Source organism: Macaca mulatta, chromosome 2 (assembly GCF_049350105.2).
Source record: "Macaca mulatta isolate MMU2019108-1 chromosome 2, T2T-MMU8v2.0, whole genome shotgun sequence".
NCBI classification, from domain to species: Eukaryota; Metazoa; Chordata; class Mammalia; order Primates; family Cercopithecidae; genus Macaca; species Macaca mulatta.
Window position 1 is genome coordinate 134,452,626 of NC_133407.1, and position 16,379 is coordinate 134,469,004.

General features: G+C 40.3%; 1 protein-coding gene across 1 annotated transcript in view; it reads right to left on the minus strand.

The window, feature by feature from the left end:
• Positions 1-1,068: 1,068 nt before the first annotated feature.
• Positions 1,069-16,379, minus strand: part of FOXP1 (forkhead box P1) — a gene marked incomplete at its 5' end in the record, with an annotated part of 536,826 nt that continues 521,515 nt past the window's right edge. Inside the window, 4 exon segments of the mRNA NM_001266321.1 lie at positions 1,069-1,548; positions 7,617-7,783; positions 12,406-12,475; positions 14,223-14,344. Of these exon segments, the coding sequence (NP_001253250.1) occupies positions 1,404-1,548; positions 7,617-7,783; positions 12,406-12,475; positions 14,223-14,344 (504 nt within the window). The 3' untranslated portion in view covers positions 1,069-1,403.

Genomic DNA, 16,379 nt, shown 5'->3' on the forward strand with positions numbered 1-16,379 from the left:
TTTGCTGAATTCAGTCCTCATTAACTCCCTTAACAAGTTCAATCTGAAATCGAATTTGCATTCAAACCGTTTAATGCCACCAAGTAGGTTTGAACTAATGTATAAACTCAGTGCTGCTGCCACCCCTACTTTCAGGGCAGCTGCTCAGGGAAACCGAGGTTTTGGCCATTTTGCAAACAAAACCAACCCACACTCGTTATCACAGAGGGCCCAAGGCCCATGGTAACTTGGTTCCACAAGGGAGAGCCTTCCAAGGCCATATTGTCAGTCTAATTACTATTAGTTTTTTTAATTTTTTTTTTCAGTGCTGCCTATGTTTCCTTGTGCTGGTAGAATGTGGTGGCATTTATTAAGAATGATGGTTGCTGCAAAAAAAAAAAAAAAAAATTCCAAAACACCCCTCCCCCAGCCACCCCCAATACTGCTGCGTTGAATGAATCGGCATTGTTCCTAGAGTATGTCTCTCTCTTTTTTTTTTTTCTGTCATTCATTCTCTTTCTGGCAGGACGTCACGTCTGTGTGAGAGGGCCTTCATGTGTAGAGTGCAGCATTTGGGACCTTTTTGAAAAAGACCAAAACGGAATGTTTTCTGACTTTAGAGAAACATGGTGATGTCTGAAGGAAGATGGAATGAGTGACAGAAAGCTACAAACGAGAAATGACATTCAGCTTTGTATAATAAAAACACCTATTAACATTCATCACAAGGTACAGAAAACTTTAAGCCTCCAAGAGGCCATCGGCCCAAATGGAGGCCTGAGGTCAGAACTTAAAATGGTATAGTAGAAGAAAAAAAAAAAAAGCAATACATTAAAAAGTTTGGGATAATTATTTTTTAACCCCTCCCCCCAATACACACACAAAGGCCTTCCCCATCCCAACTGGAAGCAAAAAAAAAAAAAAAAAAAAAAAAAATGGAGTAAAGGCAGTGATAATCAACATGCAGTACTGTGCAAATAGGTCGTCCATTGGAATCCTTAAATCCTGGGCAAAGGCTTGGTCTGCAGCTTAGGTGCACAAGCTCCGTCGGGCGTCCTCAGTGTCCAACGTTGGCAGGACTGCAGTTCAAAGTCTGCTGCTAAAAGTGAATCAGTTTAGCAAATTTACAACACTGATGTTGACGGTTAAGAGAGGAAAATCCCAAGTACCAAACAAGTCCATCCAATGCACAGAGTACAAATTCCTTTTTTCAACAAAAAGTAGAAAAATCAAAAATACTCCCAAATGGGGTTCTTGATGGCACTAAGAGTTAACACATTTCAGAGTTGTCAAAATGTAGTGAAAATCCTCCAGACTGTACAACAAATGGAGAACAATTTCACTGCTAACTTTTGACGTGTTTTGTTTTGTTTTGTTTTTTCCTTTTTCCAATCTTCACTCTCGGGGTTGGCCCGCCCCGATATTCACTCCATGTCCTCGTTTACTGGTTCATCTTCGTAATCTCTGTCATGGTCAAAATCTGGACTGTGGTTGGCTGTTGTCACTAAGGACAGGGGCCCTTCAGCTTCCTCTGGATCGAGGGGCTCTTCTTTGACGTGTACAGGATGCCTGGAATAAATATGCAGAGGTTCAGTGAGGGTACTTCCCAGCCCACTGCAGCTCAGGTGCACTGAAAAGTTTGGGGCAACAGAAAAGCCTCACTGTAGAACTAGAACTCTGTCCAGTATTGTCGCCTTTAGCCACACGTGGCTCTTTAAATTGAAATGAACGAAATCTTACTACAATTTAAAATTCAGTTTCTGAGTTGTGTTAGCTGCGTTTGACATGTTCAAAGGCCCCATGTGACTAGCGGTTAATTCTGGCCAGCACAGAGACAGAACATTTGCATCACTGCATAAAGTTCTCTTGGATAGTGCTGCTCTGAGTCACTAGTCTCTGGACAGGTGCGGGCCTCTCCTCCCTGGTGGCATTTCTCATACTTTGATGCACGCTGCAGTCACCTGTGGGCCTTGTTGAAATGCAGTGTGTGATGCAGGACTGGGGTGGGGCCTGAGACTCTGCATCTCTAACAAGCTCCTAGGTGATGCTGCTGGTCCTAGAACCACACTTTGAGTACCAGATAACAGGTCCCATAGTGGCATCCTGGGTGGATGAATACTGATCTTCAAATAATTACATGAAATAAGGATCTGTGATGCAACGGCAGTTTGTGGGGAGCACTGAGCAGAGGAGGCTGGGCTAATCATGGCTTGCTGTGTGTTCTGCTTTGCTAGTTAACATGCAGAACCTGTGAAAGAACTCTCCAGAGGACGACCCGAAGCGAGGTTCTATCATTAATCAACTTCAAGCAAACACAGCAAAGAGACACCATGATACATGCTTGAAACTCCAAATTAATGCATATTTTTACAAACTGTCAATAAGGCAAGAAAAGCCCTGCCAGGAAACACAAATGGAGAGGAAAAGGCTCGCTCAACACAACAATATGATAAGAAAGCAGAGCCCCAGTCAGAATAATAACGCTGTCAGCTGTAAACAAGGCAAAACATGAGGCCCGGCTGGTAGCAGCCACTGGGATGCGTGTGGTTGCGATGAGATCTGCCAACTTTCTCATTATGGACCAGCGCATGGTTCACCCGAGGGGACTGGGGTGATCACACAAAACCACTCGGATAACAATTGAGAAATGTTGTTCGTAAATCATATTTACAACTGATCCTTTACAAATACAAATAACTTTCTGTTGCAGGGCCTTTTGATATGTAAAAGAACCATTCAAGTTAAAACGGTCCCATCTCTGGGACAGGCTGCAGAAGGGAAGATTTTTAAACTGACATTATCAAGTATTAGTAATAAGAGGTGGTAATGGGGATGGTTGGCTTCCTAAATAATTAATGCTGTATGCAAACCCCAAAGGCCCCTTGAACCATTTAAAAACAAACAGAGGAGTGTTTTGGACTGCCCTCCAAGACAGGAACCTTCAGAATCAATTGACTCTAAAATCAGCACAGTCTAGAGAGAGCATTTGGTTGGGCTAGATGTTAGATAAATAGCTTTACAAAATAATTCCTTTATTCTTAAAAACTATTTGCAGAACAAAATATAGCAAAGTTGCATTACATTACATTTTATGTATGGCTCTCCATCTATTTTATTCATTATTTATTTATTGAGACAATTGTGCTCTGTCACCCAGGCTGGAGTGCAGTGGCAGGATCTCGGCTCACTGCAACCTCCACCTCCCAAAGCTCAAGCAATTCTGGCTCAGCCTCCCAAGTAGCTGGGATTATAGGGGCCCACCATCACACCTGGCTAACTTTTGTATTTTTAGTAAAATGAGGTTTCACCATGTTGGTGAGGCTGGTCTTGAATTCCTGACCTCAAGTGATCCACCCGCCTCGGCCTCCCAAAGTGCTAGGATTACAGGTGCGAGACACCATGGCTGGCCGGATACTTTTATTTAAGAGAAACAGTTGTACATCAGTGCAAGGAAGGCTGCATGGGGAGTCACCCTCCCAGCAGTCTGTATTAAGCATTATGGATGGGGATTTTTTTTTTTAAATGGCCACATTAGTGTGTCAGCAGTAAGAATTAGGACTGGCTGCATAATTTTGGAAGCCCAGTGCAAAATGACAATCTGGGGTCCTTGGCTCAAAAATTACAATTTCAAGACAGAAATGGCATTAAAACAAGTGCATACCAGGTGTGGTGGTGAGTGCCTGTGGTCCAAGTTATTTGGGAGGCTAAGGTAGGGTGATCACTTGAGCCCAGGAGTTCGAGTCCAGCCTGGGTGATACAGTAAGATCCCCATCCCTAAATATAAAGGTAATGAAAAGAACACATAAAACCAAGTGCAAGTGTCCTTTTAGGCATGAGATCCTGTGTGACTGCATGTCACACTTGTGAACCAGCTTTGCTAGGATACCCTACGTTCTTTTAGGAAGAATTAGGTATACTGATTATTCCTTAAACACAAACCCTTAGTTAAGGCCAGTTTTCTTATTTTTTGCCAATCTCTTTCCATTTGGGGTCATATTTTTAAATATTGTAAATTCAGCAGGAATGCTATTTTTTAAATTTTCCTAGCTTTACAATTTATAATGTTTATGGCTAGATGAGATTCCACTGTGTTGACTTATGTCAGTTTCTGAATACTAGGCATTTTAGGATCATCTTTTTTCTTTCTCTTTTACTGTTTGTATAATGCAATGACCATTTTTATCCATTAATCTTTCTACTCTACTTCTGCTGATTTACCTCCTTAGGATAAATTTCTAAGAATGGAATTGTTAGAGCAAAGGCCAAAACATCTTTATGGTTCCTGTGATTTATTGTGATATTAACTTCCAAAAGGGCTATCAATTTAAACTCAATCTCGTCAGCAGCAAGCATTATTTGTAAAAAAATATTTTGTTGCTTAGCAGGTATAAATACCTTAAATTGTGTTTCTCAGATTACTGACAAGGGTGAACATTTCCTAATGTTTGTTTCAAACTTTCATTGTTGAGAAATTTATGTTTTAGCTATATGCTGATTGAGGTTCACATGTTGTTTTCCAAACCAACATTTTCCTACTTTCTTAACTATCAGGTCTATCAATCTTTTCATGTTTACAACACAGAATTGAATGACAGAAGAATGTACGATCATATAAGACCTTGGGGAGGGGGAAGGAGGATGGGGACCCCTAGAAGAAATAGAACCATCTTCACCTTAATGAAGTTCTCACTGTATAATTTTAGACTTTGACCAATATTGTGCTAATCTTACCCAAAAAATCAGATACATGTAAAGCCCCACAAAACACAGTTCACAACATCAGAGAATATTTTGTTTACCCAATTATCCTCATTTGATCATTACACAATGTATACATGTATCAAAATAACACATGTACCCCCAAAATATGTAGTTACGAAGTATCAATTTTAAAAGCTGTAGAAGTAAACAAACAAACAAACAGTTTTCCCCCTAAACTGGTAGCCAAAATTCATGAGGGTTATTTTCTATCCAGAAGACACAGGTAATGATCCCGTCATGCCTGCTGGCTCGACTCCCAGTGCCTCATGCAGAGTTAGTAAGGTTTCGAAACTTTAGAGAAATGAAATCCAATTTCAGGACACTTCTTGGTACTGGCAGATACCCCTGGGGTGTGGCAAAGGTGTAGCACAGGCACACAGTACTTCAAAGAATAAAAAGAGGATGGGATTCCATGAAAGATACATTTGAGATGTGATGCAGACTACTGAAGACACTGCATTCACATACACTCACCGTGTCTCCTAGAAGTTAGGGCTGTGTATGATGCACCTGCCTCTCCTTGCAGACACTGCCCCCACCCTTTCTCTCCAACTCCTACTTCCGAAAGGGCTACCACTGAATAAGTGTGTGCAAAACTACACATTTCCCTTCTCCTTACATCTGAGTAATTCCTTTGTTTAGCCACTCTGGGAACACAAGAGTTTTAAAATAAAGCTGACTGGTGTTTAAAGGCATTGTGTTCTGGGGGTGTCTGCACAGCATGGAGTATTTTGCTTTGTAGCTCCTTTAGCGTCTATCAGGATAAAAGTACAATGCCCCAAAGCCATAATTATGTGACCACTTTCTAGTGTTTCAAAGGAGGAATGAAACGTAGTGGTATCTGAGTGTCACAGAAAGGGGAAGAATGAAGAGTTCTGTTTCAACACTCAATATTAGCTAGGCTGCCTTCCTAACAAGGTCCTTCAAGCCGTGCCATAAAGTTTATGGCTTGATTTATTCCAATAGACTGGAACAGTTGAAAAACAATTTGCATCATAGCAGGGTAATGCATATTGGACAAGAATGGAAACTCTTGTCATTACAGAATTCCCTTAATGGAAATATGAGGTCAAAAAGAGTAACAGTCTATGACACGGATAGCAGGCGCAGGGAATCTGCTGTTGACATATAATTACATTTAGCAAACAGCACAAACCTGTGAGATTTGAGCAACGCATTTTGACATTTTTATGTAGGGTTTCTTGTAAAAAATAGTTGAAACCTTTATTTCATCAAAAATCACAAAGACTATTATAAAACATAGTTTGGGTAATACTGGGGTTAATTCAAATTTGTTAAACAAATTAACCCTGCAGTGACTGTCTTTCGTACAGCAAAATCAGCATCACTCTGAACTGGTGCCTGTGGCTTGCATCCAAATATCTTTCTGTTTTAGTGTTTCTTTATACTAAATAATAGGAATATATGTCAACAAAAACTTGGAGTTCGTACAGATTATGAGAAATAGTATCACTTCAATAACTTCAGACATTTTTGCTCTGAGTGTTTCTTGCAGTAGCTTATACCAATTTACGTTTGTTCTGAACTTCGTTAGTATCTAAGTAAATACTCCTGTCATGACAATGATTTAAGATGAATACGAATGTGATAACAAGAGAGGCGGAAACACTAAGTTGCTTTGGAAAGGATGAAATATAGCAGCATCAGTGTGAAAGATAAACACATTCTTAAAATGCTGTGAAGTAAATGCTAAGATACTGTTCATATAAATTAAAAATGATTATTTCCATATCCGCAAAGGATGGTAAAGATCCTTTTTGAAGTGCTGTGGAGATGAAGTTCAACTGCTAGAAAATCAAATTTCAGATTTCCCCGTACCCTCCAAATTATGCTGGCAGGTAACACTTTTTTCTTTGTCATTAGATGCCAATTCCGTCTGCTCCTAATTGTTACAGGTCCTATTTTCCATTCCTATCACTCAAATTATCTTAAAATAAGATGTTGGTCAGTAATTCAGAGGTAATGTGTAGACAAGCAGCCTATTCTAGGAACTGACAGTATTGCAAACACGAAATGGGTTAGTACCTTAAAGTAGGCAACAGTTTTGAAGAAACTCACTAAAAGGGAGAGACTGTCATTCCACAGCATCTCCTGCAAAGCCAATCATTTGGAGTAACGTGGTTTCTTTGCTCTGTTTGAAAACTTTTCCTGGGAGAGAGGGGGTTATCGTTACACCAAGTTTTCTCCCATCACCCACTCACAGGGGCAGCACGGCCTCCTGGTCTCCGCCTTTCCTGCAGTTTGCAGTCCTGGTTCCATTCACATTCAGCATGGGCAACCATCGCCCATCACTTCATTCAGTTATATGTGCACTCATTATACTGCCGTCTGCTGCTATAATGCTCCTATTAATTTTCCTTTTGATATTTTAAGAGCAATCTATAAATCATGCCGCCTTTCATTTGTGCCATCATTAATGGTTGGTAATAATGCTGTGGCGTCGTGTTCGTGGTTATCGCACCACCAAGTAAACAAGCATCTTTTTCTCTCAGCTAGGTCAACATGCCCGAAAGTTGAACAAACTGCAAACTTTTTCATAGGGATGCATATTAATTTGAGGAGGAAAAAGTAGTGTGGCTTAAATAATGGCCTGAGATGTGATAAAGCAGAGGAACAAAAGCAAACCTGTTTCCCATTTTATTGCTGGGAATGGCTTTTATGGGAAAATTAGCAAATAGTCCTTTTATGCACTAACCAAGCTGAACATTTCTTGAAAGACAAACTTCCAGCTTGGTTCTGGGATACCAGAAATTACAGAAAAGGTATATAAAGCCCAGAGAAAGAGACGTCTCCCTGTGTGTACCCGGAGAGACTAGGGTGTGAAAACAAAGACCTTTTGGGTGGACCATACTCACACGGCTTGCATAGGAGATCTGCCTGGACTGCTGTCACTCTCGTTGCTGTTGGTATGCTCCATTGCCCCATTCAGCTCTTCCCGTATTGCGCTGGCTAAGTTGCCCAGAGTGGGATTTCCCATGGAAGCGGTAGTGTATAGAGGTATACTATTCTCAGCCATTGAAGCCTGTCATCAACCAAGAGAAAATTTATGAAGACACAGGTATGCAAGATGAGGAAACTACTAATTATGGGTGTACTCGATCATCTTCAGTTGGAGTTAATTGTAGCATGGCTGGCAAATACGAGTATCTAAGAGGTGTTGAAAGATTTTGCTTTAAAAATGACTCGTGGCACCTGTCCCAAGCTTGGTTTTGAAGAGCTAACTGGGGGCCAGGGGGATCAAAGCGCCTGTGGGTAGGAGGGACTCAATTTGGTCCTGCTTGGTAGTCACATGGTTTAGACAGGCTTTCGAATATGAGGTTTATGTCGGATGCGTTTTTAAGAGGAGCTGAATATTTCCAGATCACAGTGAAGTATAATGGAATTTTTATTTCTTTATCCATTTTGATGACTCCAGTATTGGATATTAGAGATTTTGATCAGATTATTCTGGCCATACCGCTCAAACTTATGAGAACTTCCATAAACATTCACCTCTTAGATCCTATAGAAAAGGAAGAGATTATAGAATTGGAATCAATTTTTTATCTCCTCCCATCATTTCTGTTTTAATGATTTCTGAATCTGTTTAGCCCAGTTTGAGATAACTGGCTGAAGGAAACACCACATAATGTTTCAGAGTCTGACCAACTGCCTAGGATTTTAGGACTAAAGAGCTCTGGCAAAAGGAAGCTCTAAATCATATTTATTTTTGGTGCCTAAGTACATCAATATCAAAGGTTACAAAGTCACTCCACGTTGAGTGTCAGCAAAAAAGTGGGGAAATGAAAACGAAGAAATCCTGAACTTTATTTAGGATAGGTAGGATATTACTCACTTCCTGTTATACTGCATTTGAATAAAAGGGACACCAAGTCTGAAATGCACACACTGGTTACATATAGAACTGGACTAAAGTACCCATATTCGTTTCATCCGGGTGGTGATTATGACCCATTGACTTTTCATTTTACCAAAGAGGACACTTTCAAAAACTGGCAGCTGTAATTAAACCAAGATGTATCACAACTGTCCTCTTGAAGACTAGACTATGCCTGCTTTTCCATCCTAATGGGAAAAAAAGTGCAATCACAAGATGATCTGGCATAGTGACTTCCACTGGCCAGTCATACAACAGTCCAAACTATTCTAGAAATCCTGGGTCTAGAGAGAAAGTAAAAGCCAAAAGAGTGCAAAGCCAGGCTGCAGAAGTCTGTCTGGCTAGTATGACAATCGCAGCCTCACTCACTATTCAAACCCCAAAGCCAGGGCTTTCTAGGTGCAAGCCCAGTGTTAGAAGTCCTGTGCATACTCACCAATCACAGCTTTGGATAATGAACTATTTCAAAGCTTGGCCCTCTGTAAGCCCACAGCTTTTCCTTCCCTCTACTTGTAAATGTGTGTAACTGTCTTCTTTTTAAAAGTAGGGGTACAATCCTGTTTTTAGTTTCAAATGCGGTAAACTCATTTTGATGAACAGCAAATCTGAACAGTCCACACCCTCCTACAGTGTGTCCAGTAACTTGAATCAAGTACTTTTTCCAACAGCTCTTTTATAATTGCAATAAAGCCTTTTTTCTTTCTTTTTTTTTTTGGCAGAGCAGTTGCCAGATTTTTTTTTTTTTTTTTTTTTTTGCCGACTGCAGTTGGACAAGCATCTTAACTGCTTTTATCTGAGACAACAGTGGTCACACCTCTCTGTCACAGAAATTCTGCCAACTGTCTTTCCACTGGAAATACCATAAGATAAGCTCTCACAAGATAATTTCACTATTCCAAGGTCAGAATGTGGCAAAAGTGGGGCTGCTGCTAGCTTAATTGTTTTAGCAACTTCCCTGGTCAAAAATTGTGAAGACAAAATTGAAATGCTGATATGAATGTGTTCGTTGGAATGAGTTGGTCATCCTCTAGAGAAGGTAACCTTCTTGGGATGAGTATTTATTCTCTTTGGCTCTCAAAGTATTCCAGGTCAAGGCCATTACTGATCGGGATTGGATCATAGAACATGGGCTGAGACCCAACCGCCACAGTAGTGAAAGGTATACAAAGGCAAGCACTTATATTGATCCCTGGGTTCTCAGACAAGAAAGATGTAAGTGATGAAAATCAGCCTTGTTCCTTGAAAAAATGATCAAATGGGCTGCGGAGAGATCCCAGTGCCTGATTCGCAAGTGGGCTTCTTGAACACACTCTGTTGAGCAAGTGATCAGAGCAACCCACCAAAGGTTAGAGAAATTTTCACTAACTGCTTATGCCTAACGAAGTTTTTTTTTTTTTTTTTTTGGTAGTTGATGTCCACTTAGAAGCAGGTGTGTTACAAAAATGGACTTATAGAAATGGTCCTTGCACAGCATGTGGTTTCATATCAAGCTGGCACCTCTGCCAAAAAATGAAGTTGCTTAAGTAATGGTGCAGAAGTCCATAAGCACCCTCGCTCCTGGAACATTAACCACTCTGAGATCCTCAGGGGAAAGGCAGTCTATAAATACGAAGCTTTACGGTTACCCTTAGTTACTTCACTTTTCAGAGCATAATGCAATCTGTCCCAAGTCCCATGTTTTATTTCTGTAGTGGATTCTGCTGTCCTATTTTATATATTGTATATCATGCATTATGTTGCTCTAGTAATTTTTTTTGAAGATATTGTTCCACTATTATTTTTACTTGTCTTGAAAAATGGAAATAGGCGGTAATGGAAAGGAAGGCCTGCTGGCAGAATCTTTATTTAATTTGCACAGTAGAAAGTTGTCTTATGTGTCTGTCTACTGATCAGGGATCCAAACTCGTGGAAGAGAGGGAAACAATCCACTTCTCAAATCATGAATTTGTATCAATTTATTCCCCTTGCCTCATTATGGACAGAAAGTGTTCTTGGAAAACGGCAGGACAGTTTTGGGCTACTGAAGAAGATGCCAAAAACAAATGTTCAGAGATGAAACCTGAACAGTTCTGTAATGACAAAGCATACTAATTGAAATTAGTCACATAGTTAAGAGAATTCAGAGGATGGAGGATCACTTTTTTTTTTTTTTTTTTTTTGCCTTTCCGGCTCATGAATATAAAATGTGCTTGTAATCTTAATACTATTCCAGATAGAGCAGCCTTTAAATTCACACTTCAGAAGACTCCAGGGAAAATAAGTTACTAATGAATGGTATTTACAGTGGCGGCATCGAAGCATGCTTTCATTTACTCTTCTAAAGTTACTGTGTAAACTACAAGTAATTAAAAGAAACGCGGAAAGTAGTTTCTCCTATTAAATCTGGTTCAGGCTAAAAATAAATAAATATAATTACTGAAATGCTAAGGCCAGTGAATCTGCCTCTAAACTGACACTGGGTAAATGGCCTATCATCAATTCCCAGGAGCCTTAACACTCTTCTGGGCCTGTAGGGTACAGAGTCGTGCTCAAGAAACATCCGTTTAATGCAGAGCAAGGCCCGGGGCTCCTGTCGCTATGTCCTCCTTCCTCATCCTGTTCCCATCATGCTAAAGGTCTCAACTGTTTTTTTCATTATTGTCCCTTTTTAGACTTTTGTTTCTCTCTTTGTACCCTCACCCCAAGGAATGTTCGTATTTGCTCATGTATTATGGTCCTTTGGAAGGACACAAGACATTGTAGTATCTCAGAACCAATCTGGGGGTGAGATAGCCCCCGTTGAGAACGTATGCTACAGAGGACTGCAATGGTATTGGATGACAAATGTCAGATTTATCTATAGAATATGCCATTTAAAAGCTATCAAGATTCTCTTGGCCTGTCTTCTAGAACAGTCTGGGTAGGCGAAAAAACCAGGACCACTGGCCAAAAGGATACTGCTTACTTATGAACTCTTGAGGGGGGACCTGAGTACTATACCCAGGTACTTTAATGAAATGATACTGGAGTAGCTTTCATTTAAGAACTCAACTGTGCAATAAGTAAAAAGTTTGCTAGAAGCTGGGCTGCCTCAGGTAGCTCCTTTTTGGGTGGTAATTTCGCTACTGCTCAAAACCCACGTCTTCATCTCCTGGTACCACTGGTGATGTAACAAGTACTTGGTTTGTCAGAAGGAAATAAATACCCCGTATGATTGTTATGTAATCTTGAACAATCTCCAGGCAAACTAAAGAGTCTTCTTAGACACCTCTATTGTTTAAACAGACACGGTTTACTTGTATAAAGTGAACCAGATCCCAGATCCTCCCCACCCCAGACAAAAGCGAAGATGCTAAAGTCGACTTTAAAAGAAGAAGAAGAAATACAAAGCCCTGCTTTCTCTTTAAACCCGTGAACAATGGAAGGTCATGTGACGCAGTGGCCTATCATCCAGCACATTAATAGCTGTGCTAGAGTAATTACACTTGTGGTATTTTTGCCTCAAGTGAAATTCTGAAATAAGAGGATGGAAATTATGATACTGCTGATAAATATTAATAAGTGAACTTTTAATTTTTTTGCCACAATATTCAAAATGCTAAGCATCCCGCTAATGCTGAAGCAGCCCGATGTGTTTGCCTCCAGGGAGTGCGATGCTTTGTGCACTTAAGAAAAAAGTTTAACGGAATTAAAATTTAATATCTAATTAGAGCAAGGCTAATATATTTTGAAATGAGTAGGGGAGACCTGTGCCTCTGCTGCATATTCGGGATGGCCATTAATCTTACCTGTAAAGCTGCATTGAGAGGTGTGCAGTAGGCGTGGCTGCTCTGCATGTTTTTAATAAGGGAAGGGTTACTGTATAAGAAAAAGATAAAAACTCAAAGTTAAACACAGTCGACTCCTGAGTTCCTAGCTAAGTTCTGTTTTAAGCTTGCTGGTGTCCTTCCAAATCAGCAATTTACCCCACTACCAAAACCCAAGAAAAGTCAGGCCTTCTCCCCGTCACTGATTTGTAGGGCGGGTGTGTGTGTGCACACCTCTGGGGTCTGACTTCGCTATTCAAGGAAACTAGGTGTAAAATTCTGGCTTAGGTAATAACACGCTTGGGTCCTTCCTCCAGAGACCTCTCTGCAGATTTTTAGGAGTTAGCCTGACTCCAGACTCCAACAGGAAGGCAACAGCCTAGGAGGTCGTGCTGGGGAAGGCAGTGAGCTCACAGCAGGGGCTCCTGGGCGTGAGCAGAGAGAATCTTGGCTCCTAGTCATCTTCAAGATTTGAACTCTACAGTGACTGCTAGAGGGATGGCAGGAAGGCTTTTAAGGAACATCTACAAGGCACGTTTATTGCCAACAGGTGATGGAGAGTAGGGTATGCCAGGGGAGGGTTGTTACTAAATATGGGGATGTCTTGGGCAAATCTGGAAGGGCCTGAGAATATTTGCTGCCATCTCCATTCACGGACCAAATGAAACCAACATACTGTTGTCAGAAAAATCTCTAACCTCGTAAGGATAAAAATATTCAAAAATTATACAGGGCATACTGAGGGAAAAGGGTGCCTCCCAATAGGCAATTACCTACATTTATCAGTGGCCTTTAAAGTAAGTATACACAATAAGACCTATTTCTTTCCTATGCTTGGAACATTTTAATCATTCACTTCATTACATTTATATTCTTATAGTGAGTGAACAAACAGGAAATCTACCCCAATAGTACACACACATTTTAACTCTAACCAAAAATTCTCTTTTTACTTGGGGCGGGGGGAGAGGGGGATTATGGGTTAAACACAAGTATTTAGTTTTAGGGTCCCCGTAAGCTGCTGAATCAAAATACAATGAATATTTGCATTAAAGACGTCAAAAAAGCATTATTCAAGGCACTGGTGTTCCAAAGAGAAACGAGAGCAATACATGTACAAATCACACAATTTAGTTTCGTTGCAGAAAGCTGTGGCACTGCTATTGGTGAAATGCAAAACTACATGGGATGAGTCAACCATGCAAAGCCAAAGCAACAGCAGAAAAAAAAAACAAAAGCAAGTAAAGGCTCTTACTGTGCGACAAGCTCGTCAAAGTTTTCATCGGGGCAGTATTTGCGAGGACGGCCTCGTTGAATATGGCGGCCACGTTTAAACTCTTCATCATCAACTGTCCAAAAGGACCCAAACTCATCCTCTACTCTGATAAAGCACTTATGCAGTGAGAGGTTGGTGCGAATGGCACCCTGGGATAGGAGCAGCAGCAAAGGAGATGGAGTGGCAACAAAAGGAGACGGGGTTGGGGGCGGAACAGACATCCAATACAGGGAACAGGAAAAAGAAAATAAAATGCAATAAGCATAAGCAAATGGTTTGTGAGGGTTAATATGCATTGCCACCTAAAAGCTACTAGCATGTGATGCAACAAAGACCAGCAAGCAGGGCAGGGGGACTGGTGGGTATACAAAACAGGAGGGATGAAATGCTTTTTTGCTTCCCTTAACTGAGACAACGTGAAACCAGTTCTTTGGTCTAACACCATCTAGCAGCCAAAGCCTCTACGTTATACTTGTTAGCACAATCCAAGCTAGGCTAAGAAGTTCAAACATGGTGGACGTACCCACTGATCTTTTGTGGCCTTCGTTTTTGGAATTCTACTTCATCCACTGTCCATACTGCCCCTTTAACGTTTTCTACTCGCACAAAACACTTGTGAAGACTAAGATTATGACGCACTGCATTCTGCAGCAAGTATAAAAGAGAGAACATTTACATTTTCTATAAGAAAAGACTCCAAAAACAGCAGTAAATTCAGCCTAACAGTCCACATTTGTAAAACCATCCCCAAGAGCTGTAGCTGCCACCCCCGTGGAGGACCTTCTCATGGTTAAGGATGTCTTTTCCAAGAGCAAAAATAAACCAAAATTTTAAATTAATTGTACTTTGGCATTTTTGTCTAGTCTCTGGTAATAACTAACCAGAAGAAATATTTTTTAATATGCATACAAGCCCAAAATAGGTTCCAGAGTACAAATCTGAAAATGTTACTGTGACTTCAAAACAAGAACACATGCAAAGCATAAAACTGCCCTTTTTAAGCCCACCTACCTCCCATTTAAAAAAGGGGGTATTTTTTTCAAACCATGAAAGAGGAACACTTGGTTAATATTGCTAAATACTGTTTTGTTCTTGATGGTTTCTGGCTTTTAAAACTTCCAGAGATCTTATGAAGAATTCTAAACTGGATTTTACCGCTGAGAGTAGTGCCTGTGTAGTCAAAGGATTAGGGAGGTGAATGGACCCCAGAAGAGATCAGTATCTATCATCATGTTATGTCTTACCTTCCAGAACATGAGAGTTGGCCCTAACTATGGGCAAGTATTTTAACTGAGTAAATGCCAAAGGAATATGAGTGAAACACTCAATGGCAAAATGACTGTGTTTCTACAGTTGATGGTTTCTACAGACACATCTTGTTTATGGTTAAAAGTCCTTTCTGGCCATTCCTAAGCTGAGACCCTTAACATCAACAATTTATCAAAAAGGAGGATCTCAACTCAAGGGTGAAGAGCTTTTAACATCTCATCTTTCCTCTGGGTTTCAGAAGAATCCCCCAACCTTACTGGGTACAGTTAAAAAGCAAGGCTTCGTTTCTTTAGTCCTGCCTGGTTAAACTTACGGATCCAGACTCAATTCTGGACATGAAGATATTCTAAAGAGATTCAGGTCATTTACTTAAATTTTTCTTTTTATTCAGGATAAGGAGATGACTCAATAGTAGATGACTCAATTGGGGCTTAAGAAGTTGATATATACCTCACACTGGGTAAAGTCCTCACTCAATTCCAGCAACACTGCTATTGCACAAGCATTTTGCACCCCTCCGCATTCTGCCACCGGAGTATTTCCTTCCTGAATTATCCTTAATGGTGGTGAATCTTGATACTCTGAGAGGCGCTTCAGTTTTTGGACAATCACAATTGGTGGCTGTGAGGATTCAAGCTACATAATAATTTTTCTTTTCGGATATGGAATATTTAGAAGATAATGAAACAAGTTTTAATGCATGGTGTGATGAATTGCTTGAAAGGAGAATTCACAGGATAAATTCCTGAAGAGTTTTTGAGTAATGTCAGCATAATTGAGGTAGGTTCAAGATACCCAGGGGACTATCAAAGGACACTCCTGATTCAAAAAAATTGGATGGATTTGCTTAAAAATAAAAATCTCTAAACTGAAAACATCTGGCATGTCATATACTTGATAGGACAATTTTCTTTGCATATAAACTGGAGTCTAATCTAAGCAGTTTTTTTTTTGTTTTTTCTTTTATTGAGGCTAGGTCTTGCTCTCTTGTCTGACTGGAATACAGTGGTTCAATTATGGAGTGCAGTGGTTCAATTATGGCTCACTGAAGCCTTGTATTCCTGGGCTCAAGCAAGCCTCCTGCCGTAGCCTCCTGAGTAGTTGGGACTAGAGACACGTGTCACCACACCCAGCTAATTTTTAATTTTTTTTTTTTTGTAGAGATGGGGTCTTGCTATATTGCCCAGGCTGATCTGGAACTCCTGGGCTCAAATGATCCTCCAGCCTCCCAAAGTGCTGGGATTATAGGCAGGAGCCTGTAATTTAAAAAAATATATTGCCCAAAGGCACATGATAGAAGGTCTACTGTTATTTACTGGAAAAAAATTGAGGTGGTATAAATAAATGAACAAAGCCAATTTCCTTTAAAAATCCAGACAAGGCATTATACATTTAGGAGACATAACTTGAA